Source organism: Volvox carteri, assembly GCF_000143455.1.
Source record: "Volvox carteri f. nagariensis unplaced genomic scaffold VOLCAscaffold_5, whole genome shotgun sequence".
NCBI classification, from domain to species: domain Eukaryota; kingdom Viridiplantae; phylum Chlorophyta; class Chlorophyceae; order Chlamydomonadales; family Volvocaceae; genus Volvox; species Volvox carteri.
The window spans coordinates 1,463,346-1,473,013 of record NW_003307548.1 but is presented as its reverse complement, the minus strand read 5'-3'; the positions used below and the strand labels follow the sequence as shown (position 1 = coordinate 1,473,013).

Sequence of the window (9,668 nt, the reverse complement as noted above, 5' to 3'; positions counted from 1 at the left end):
TGCCACCCACTCCGTGCTAACCCAGTGGTCGGGACCTGTCACGGTACTGTCTTCGATATCTACCGGATGTATCAGGCCGAATACGTAGAATGGATTCGGCACGCAATCAGGATACTCCGCGGCGTCGACATCCCTTGCTGCAAGGATCAAGCCATGCATGATTGGGTAGACGACGCTTTCTCCCCAGGGAACATCAAGACGTGCGCTGAGGTCCATATAGTCGGACACCGTCATTTCCGTAAGGTCAGGTGGAGAGCAGCCCCGCGAGCCATTGAAGCGGCGGTTGAACTCAGGGTACGTGAACACACGGAAATAATAATTAACGGAAGTTTCGGTTGTCACATTAAAGTAGTAGTGCGGATAGCCTATGTTATTCTGAGGTCGGTGAGGGGAAGCTGAAATCAGTGACTCGATAATGAGTACATCACCTGTTACGGACGAACGGATGGGTGCAGGCACCTCATAAGGGTCAGTGATCTCAACGCCCCGATGGAGGAGGCGGGCGGCGCTTGAGTTGCAAGGAAAGGTAGCTGGGGGAGGTGGGGGCGATGCTGCAGCCACCGCAGTGCTATCAATTGTGGAGAGCAGCAGCTGCTGCAATAGCCACAGCAATGCGGCGGACAGCGTGCCATTAATTCTTCTCAGGCTGCGCGGTGAGGGTGCGGACGGCGGCGGGATAGCGGCAGTTGATGAATGGCTAGGGACCATCAAGGCCCTAAAGCACAAGAGTGGAGATATCGCCTGAGGGGATCCACCGCTTGAGGGCAACGGCCGCAGCCGCAACCCGTTGAATGCGCCCTCGAATGCTGCTGTCCACGCGAGAATGAAGCCCTGAGGTTATCAAGTCGCAACAAGACAGCAGTTTGCGTTCAAGTTGAATCCAGTCCATCCTCGGTCGCACGGCAAAGATTGGATGGTATGGCTGAAAACTAAGGCGCGCACTGCGTGCATTCCTTCAAAAATCCAACGTTTTACTCGATCGTAGTCTAGCCAATGCAGAAACAGAGTTAACGACAGGGATAACCAAATTATTTCGCCCTTAGGGGGTGGCGAGTCGACTGTGAGGGCAACGCTAAAACCTTTCGGGTAAGTAAAACCATTTTTTAGTAATCAGATAGGTGAGCGACAGCTAGCGGAGCAATGCGAGTAGCAAAAGTCGATCACGTAGAGGAGCTACAGAGCAGGCGGCGGGAAAAACGAAACGACAGACTTACGTGCTTCAGTAGCAGCTTAGCTACCTAGCTCTGAATAGCTTTCGCCTACTCTTACCCATGCGAAAACTAAACAGTGAATTTCCAATATGTGAACCGTGTGAACTCTCCGATCTGACAAGCGAGTACGCGTGTCAGCAATTTCGCTGTGCTAATTTCACACATCATCTAAAGGATCATGGCAAATGCGCATATTTTGGAAGCAATAAGTAGATAAGAGAAGAATCTTAGGTACGCGGCAATTCTTGTCATAAGATGCATAGCAGTCCAAAAGCGTTCAAACTGCCTAATAGCTCCCCAAGCCCCAAAGTCCCCAACCTCCTGCCATTCTCATATTGCCGTGTAATTTGCCTTCTGACTGGAAAATGCCCTTGTGAAATTGGCCTCCCATCGATATCCCGCCGATGTCGGTCTGACATTAGGGTTGCCTAATTGGGTTACCTTCGCTCCGGCGAAACTCATCAGGAGCACTTAACACTGTTTTTGTCATGTTACAATTGCACGTAAGAACACTATGATAGTAGTTTGGCAGATGTAACAGCAGGCACCGAGCGGTTAGCCCCTACAAAATGAGGTTCGTGATTCGTTCGTTTGGCATGTTTTCAGCAAGGTGCCATTCAATTATTAGCCACATCTAGTAAAATTAAAAGGCTACGCTCTCAAATTTTATTTGCCGTCAGAATGCAGCCTCGCTGCATTTAGGATTGAGACCCTGCCCTGCTCTAATAACTCTACCAATAGCCAGGATAACGGATAGTTGCAATCAATCAGCTTGTCGTGACACAATATAGTTCTTGTTTTACAATGCATTCGGCGGGCGCTGCGCCCACCTGCTCTTTTTGCGGCTGCTGATGAACATCGTACACTTTGCCCATAATTACACCCAGCGATCCTATCCTAGCATTTTGCCCAAGCTTCTTCGCAGTGAGCTGCTGGTTTAAATAGTTAATGGATTATCGCGAGGCGCCTGCTTCCATACCCTCTATCCGGCTATCCTAACCGGAGTTTATTTAAATGTTTCTGTAGCTGCGGAACGCCGCTGAAGTTTCAACAGGCCATCGACATCTTTTACGATCTTTTGAGCTGCTGGTTTCCATATTACCGCGTCCACTTGACCTGGGTGCACGAGTAAGGACGAAAACGATACCAGCAGGGATAAGCTCTCCTCAGCCATTCAGGGCCATTCCCCCTTCCGTATCCCGCAAAAATCAAATGTTTTCCGTTTTTCCAAATGGAATAAACGACAAGACATATTGAATTATTCACGATGCAGGTCCTTCTTTGACGTTTATGTCAGCAACAAGGCAACATGAGCTAACCACCGCAAATTCTACTCTCGTCTGCTGGTGAGCTGGATAGGCAAATCGGCCGCAAGGTACACTCCTGACCTCCTATGCGGTTGTCTCTCTCTACCCCTTGTGTGTCCTGCGGGGAGTATCTTCTCCCCGCTCGCCTCAGCAACCAGCCGGACTCTCTTCCGCCCCTCGGGCATGGTCGCTCGGGGCCTTCGTATTCGCCTGCACGCCTCTGTCCAGGGCCATCTAGCGTTACACGAGGATGATTGTATTGTGCAGATGCAGACACCATCCTAGAGGATGATGTACGTCCTGCACACCTTTGTAAACGCGGTAGCCCCATGGGCGCATGGCGGACCTCCCACACCCGGGTTTTCCTTGGACACGTGCGCACACGGCTTCACAGACTACAGTCGTCTCTGCCGTTTTCGTCACGCTCCTCCGGCAGCTGCTGTGGATGCAGCCCCGGCGTTAGACCCCTTTCAAGACATTCCACTTGCTGTGAAAGCGGCAACTGTGGTGCCTATCGCGCATCATCTGAAGCCCGCCCATGATGCTCGCGGCCAGGAACGGTGTTTGGGTCAGCAAGCTCACCAGCAGCTAGACCGCACACTGGACGAACCGCAATTCCACACCCAACACACTTCCCCGCTTATGGTCACGAAAAAGCTTTTCTACCGTGTCGGTCTTACCTCCACATCCCGGCGGTAAGGCATCGGTGCATGTACTGTTGAGGGTCGGCCTCCCGGGGGGACATGAGGCAGCGGGGTGGATATGAATGATCTGCATTTGTGCATGGATGGTCCATTAATGCAGAGCTTGAACAGGTCACATGGCTTCCAACTCATCCTTAAATCCTTCCGCGCCCATTTGATAGTACTTTACCTGTTTTTTTTCCTGAAGTACCTGGGGTAGGTGGGCCTCAAGAGGCGGCTGGAGCTGCGTGGGCTTTACGTCCGCTTCCGCTTGCGGTGAAGAGGATTTTTGGCAAATTCGTGGAAGGTACGTTTGCAACTTGCTCCCGATAGCTTTGAGTTCTATTAGCTGTAAGGTTATTGCGAAAACCTAGGTTAACTAATTCTGGGGATGGTAAGAAATGCATGCTGCTGAACTTGGGCCACAGCGAGTGGGGAACGCTAGGCATACTGTTGTGATACTGACAATATTCATCGAAATAACAATTGTGGACCTCCTTAACTGCTTACTTTTTATCTTGTCCAAGTTTGTATTAAAAAACAGGTGACCTGCAATCGTACGTACCGAGGTACAAGGCGGGCATATCTCATTCATGGCGCAGCCGCAAGTTACAAATTGGCGATTCAGCATTTATGTTTACAATATGATGAACAATATGATGCATTAGAAAGAAACCCAACTGGGATAGCTATCACATTGAGCATTGCAAAGTACAAATCCACCAATAATTAATCGTTTGCTTCCATTCGTGCAATATATTGTGGACACTAAGATAGGTCTGTTCCACGAGTGATAGTGGAACTGGACCACAACCCCGCCTATGAAGGCGTTCCTACCTGGAGGGACTTTCCAGTTTTAACGCTCAAAACAATTTCCATTGTTTTTTTGGCGATTCACTTTATGACATGGAGCCCTACTATAGTTAAGCGCAGTGGCACCTAAAGGTGGGCGCGAGGATAAGTTGGGCCTATTTGTACTACTGCTACTTCCAGCCCTGCAGCTCAATCAATCGAATTTGGTACGGCACATCACCGACGCTTACCACTTCGTAGGACGGAGCTAGAGCGGCTATTAAATTATATATAATATTTGGCAAGCCGCGACCCGCCTGCCCTATTCGCTTTTTTATTCTGTAGTGTTTGGCTTCCTTCCAGCTAGTATCTGGTCGGGGACTATTTACAAGGTATGGCTATTGCTTTCAGATAATATATTACCCGGAATTAGAAAAAAACGAATGGCATGGGATCAGCAGCGGTTTAGTTGTCTATTCACACCTACTAGTGGTCTATTCACGCAACATCTTTTGCCGTAAGTGTGAGTCTGTCTGCTGTACGTATGCCTCCCGATTCATAAAGGCGTCAAGGTGCCTCATGAAGCGTGAACTCCTGGACTATAGTACTGCCTCACGCGGCAATGCGCGGCAAAGTAGGACTCGTAAGCTGGTAGGGACGATCAGGTTTTCACAAATTTCCCAGTTTCAAACATTACAACATAAAGATTCGATTGCAAACGGACGTCCACAGAAGGCTTTGGATGAGCATAGAAGTTCATTTAGTGGTTGGTCCAAGTACCGGTACACTGTGCCGTAGGGCAATTGCTGCCCCGTAGGGCAATTGCTTACCCCTTGCGATTGAGTCTCTTGAGTTACAAAGGAAGAAGGCCAAGTGCACAAATTGTGAGATCGTTCGACTGTTCCACGCAGGTATTTGTGCTAATAAATTGCATGAAATCGCACAAATTCCAAGTTGCGACACATCAAATCGTCATGCTCATTTCAAGACGCTTCTCAGGTTTGTATCCTTTGCGTGGCACGAAGAGACGCGCCTCTGGGTCTACTGTATTCTCGTTCCCGTTTGAATTAATGGAAGAATCTACCTCTTTGATTGAACATAAGGACAACTCTCACTGGAAGGACCTGCACAAATTCCTTTCTTGATGCAATTTCTTCTTCTATACGGCTCTTGCCCGTTTCCTGCTCAGTATGCCTGTAGATTCGCCACACAAACATATCATTCGAAATATATATTTACTGATGGTGATACCTTTGGGTGGCCTATCATCTCCGTAATTAGTTCTCCCACGGTCATCGTCTGTAACTGATTGGGTGTTACATTGTGGGCGGTTCGTCCCGTGACTCCGCGCGCGGCTCACTGACGCCAGCCGGGGCGCTCTCCCAGCCCCTTGCTAGGCAACACAGCGGCGCAGAAAACTGCGAGCTGAGCTAAGCGAGAGCCGACAGAACTCTAAGCAGCCTACCTGCCCCCACTCCGCCTGCCCAGCCTAATCGTGCGCTCTCTCCCCTCGAGAACACCAAAGCAAGGACAAACAGAAAACGCCAACGGGGCCAGGGGCTCTACTCAGGGGGCTCCACTACACACTCAAAAGCCGAGGGAAGACCTACCCACGCCAGACGCGGCCCCTCAGAAGACACTCCTGTCTAAACGGTGCTGCCAAAAGAAGCGAGCAGTGTTTGAGATTTCCCGTTATCGTGACTATGCCGCTCTGTTCACTGAGGGATCTCAGGTCATGCTCGCACTAAATGGGGTGATCACGGACCTATCTAATGGGACCTGCGACAGCACGGGGTCGTTGGAGCGCATTAGTACCCTCCTGCGGAAGGTGCTGATTCGAGTTTTTGCGGGTCGCAGGCCTGAGGGTATGCAAGTGGGGGATGGTGCATTATGGTGGAATGAGGAATGCCAAAGCGCCCGGCAACATATGCTTGCTTGCAGGGTGCGGCTTGGCCCTGGCAGGGTCGAGAATAAGTCAGGTCCTTTGTGGGAAGCGTTCCGCAAGGCACGTAACGCAATGAATCGTGCCAAACGTTCTGCCCGAGCAGCATATGATGCAGAGAGAATGCGTGAGTTTGTGGTTATGTGCAGGCACGATCAGCGCGCATTATGGCGGGCCTTGGGAGGGCAACTCAGGGAGCGTTGTGCAATTGACGACTTGCATGTATTTCGGGATCACTTTGCCGCCTTGTTATAAATGCAGGAGTTGGGGAGACGGGTGTTAAAGGTTAGTTAAAGCTACCGTTATGCACGTCTCCCACGGGTGGATGAGCAGGGAAGGCAGGGAACCGAGGTGAACTGTATCGTCCCAGTGCTGCCCGTTTTGTTAGAGCACATCAGGGCAACTGGTGACTTCCCGCAGCAGTTTACCAAAACGGTGGTATCCCCAATTATTAAGAGTGACCCGTTGGTGGCAGGAAATTATCGGGGCATTGCAGTTGGAGGAGCACTTGCGAAGTGATATGCGTCAGTGATTCTCAACCGTCTGGTACGTGCTGGGGAAACACTGGACCTGCGGCACCCATCCCAAGCGGGTTTCAGGCGGGGGTTTGGCACCGCGCATCACCTCTTTGTCAAGCAACACCTGGTCAGGCGGCATCGGATCGCGGGGCAGCCGCCGTTGATAATAGTACAGATTGACTTTGAGAAGGCCTTTGATAGGGTGCCTCGCGAGCACATGTGAGCCAGCAGTGCGGTTGCAGGAGAGGAGGATTTGCAGCCCCATGCTATATGCTCTGAGAAAAGCGTACGAGAAGGTGTCCATGGTGATTAAGGTAAATGAGAAAGTGGGAGGAGAGTTTGCGTCTAAGCAAGGAGTGAAGCAAGCGTGCCCTTTATCTACGGAGTTATTTGAACTCTTCATTGAGACACTAGCTGATCTGATTGATACTCATGACCTTCTAGAAGCTGGAGTACGTAAGCATGACACACCCCTTGTGGACAGCAAGCGCGTCTCCATACTGTTGTATGCAGACGATGTTAGTCTGCTAGCGACGTCACTAGAGCGAATGTCTAAGTTGCTACATCTTGTGGAATTGTTTTGCGAAGCCTTTGGGATGCGACCAAATGTCTCAAAGCGTGAAAGGCTTGTTTTTGCATGTGATGGCACCCAGCAGTCGGAACTTAGCGAGAGATGTCAACAGTTACGGCTATCAGGCCAGGTAGTACCTGCCAAAGATAGCACTCGCTATCTGGGGTTGGTATACGGGCCAGAACGGCCTTTTAGTGCGTGCCGTCAGCAGTGATGTGATACAGGTCGGTCCGCTATGTTTTCCTTAAGCGCAAAGCTGGAAAAAATGAAGCTGTTCAACCCCTGACGTGCACTTTGCAACCCAAGTCCGAGCAATTCTGTTGTATGGCTGCCAGGCGTGGAGCCCTTTTGCGCTGGCAGAGGTCGTGGACAGGGCGGGAAGGCGGCGGGATAAAGCCAACCTTGCGGAGGGCATGTTCGAAGCCTGTTTGAAGGATAGCGCAGTCCAGCTGCAAATTTTATCCATGAGGCAGGTAGTGGGGACGGCACGGCCATCTCACAGGCTGTTGTATGCGGAGCTGGCTGAACTCCCCTTACAGTATTACATGGTGAAACAGATCCTCCGTTTCTGGAACCGCCTTCAAAAGCAAGTGGGGTCCATTGCTCATGCAGTTTTACGGCAGGAGATAACCGATGCTCTGACCAACCCGGAATGGGAGGGTTGGGAAACCTCAATGTTACGACTGTTTTCCTTCATGGAGTGCAATATTTGGAGCGGAATACCGCAAGAAGTCATGGGGGTAAAGGAGCGTGTTGACTGGTTGTTGAGTAGGCCTCTACCCGAAGGAGCGATGATAACGGCACTAAGGGAGCGTTTGATGAGCGGCTGGGACCATACGCGTCTGACTGTCTTGCCAGAGGAGTACCCATCAGATGGGAAGCAACCGGGAGTGCAAATGGCGAAGTATAAGCACTGGATGGGGCTGCCCTTTTCGGGAGCCGCAGCCGTCATGTAGCCAACACATGCTAAGGTTTTCATTCCTCGTTTAGCACATCGTAAGCTAATGCAGTTTCGTTTATATTGCTGGGCTTTGGAGGCAATCAGAGCGCGAAGGGGCGAGTACCGTGTCCCCAGGGGGCAGTGGTTTTGCCGCTGTTGTGGTACTAATAGCCGAATCCAGGATGAAAAACACGTGTTATTGGAATGCCCAGCCTATAATGATATTCGTGCTGAGGGATTCTATCATCAACAGAGCACGTTGGAGGCCATGAAATGGGAACCAGTACGTCTGGCGAGGATGTTGGAACGTCTGTGGGCTCACCGAAACTCAGTTATCCCCTTTGGACGCTAGTCTGGGCTGATGGGCGGTGTTTCCTTTTCTCCTTGGCTTTTAGGCGTATAGATATTGCCCTTGAGCCTTCGGCTTGTAAGGGTAGTTTTACAGGTATGGGGTCACGCACCCCCAACCATGTAACACACACACACACACACACACACACACACACACAGAGAAGACACTCCTAGCGAAGGACACCCACGCAGCCAGGCGCGTGAACGTTACAGCAGCAAGCCATGCGCGGGTTTGTAGTACGGTTGAGGCGCCTTACGGTGGCTGCCAATCCGGTCTTTTTCGTTCATTCGATTACTTATCTCGATCATGCAACATAGAGCGGTCTTCACTGTGGGGTACAGCACATAAGAAATAGGAAGGCGTCGCGAAACGGTGCCACAAAAAGATTTTGTCGAAGGAGCTGCTACTCTATCGCGGTAGAGTTCCATTGCTGCCGCGGAGCACAGGGCAGCTGCGTTTCGGTTGTCGTAACGAGTAATAATTGTTAGCTCTTACGAGTAAGGACAGCGAAGATCCGCAAGCAGTCCTACCGCAGAGCCGCAGTTCAAATAGCTTTCCCCAGCAGCAACGTATATTTGGCCAGACGCTCTTGTGACGACGGATTACGGTAGGTGGCAGTATCCTATTCGCTGTACCTTATGAGACCAGAATGCGGCTGCTTCCCGGTGCCGGCTCGATATGCTTCTGCTGATAACTCATCTTGACCGTTAAGACCTGTGCCATGCTCTGTCCTTCGTATCCGTTCGGCCCTGCTCGGTCAGCGCTGTGTGAGGCGGGGACAGCTTCGCGACCGGGACGTAAACTGTAGGGCACAATTGATGTTAAACATATGGACCGATCATCAGCCACCTTGTCAGCCACGGCCAAAGGTTGCTAGAGTTGGTAGCTGAGGATTCTTGGAGTTATTAGGACAACGAGGTCCATGCATTAACCACATGTTTGTACGGTAAGCTCCAATTCATGGAAATGCGTCCATGCCGGGACGAAAACATGAACCACTGTCGAGGTGTGTCAAGGAAACCTCTTTGCAGGAAAACGTAATATGACGAAGCGTCACGCAGCGCTTTATGAATTGGCACAGAATCGCATGCACGCACACGATACCCTCGGCTTTAAGCACAACGGACAAGAAATCTCCGGGGTAACGGAGGGACGGCTTTACGTATCAGTGCGAGGTTCAAATGCAGGAATGCAATGTATTCTTCTTACTTTTGCAATTCACGATTGTTATGTTGTGACAAGGAGGCTGTTACCCAAACACCAGCTTCAACGATTGTATCGTGGATCCACACTCATCACTCTAGCAGACCTGCAGGTAACCCTGAAACGCACTTCTGGCGCAGCCGTGAAAT

At 50.8% G+C, this 9,668-nt stretch overlaps 1 protein-coding gene across 1 annotated transcript in view; it reads right to left on the bottom strand.

The window, feature by feature from the left end:
• The window catches only part of VOLCADRAFT_87435 (uncharacterized protein), a gene marked incomplete at both ends in the record, with an annotated part of 30,891 nt that extends 28,805 nt beyond the window's left edge, over window positions 1-2,086 (bottom strand). The window contains 2 exons of the mRNA XM_002947074.1: window positions 22-375; window positions 2,042-2,086. Of these exons, the coding sequence (XP_002947120.1) occupies window positions 22-375; window positions 2,042-2,086 (399 nt within the window). The remainder of the gene's footprint in view (window positions 1-21; window positions 376-2,041) is intronic.
• Window positions 2,087-9,668: the final 7,582 nt, after the last annotated feature.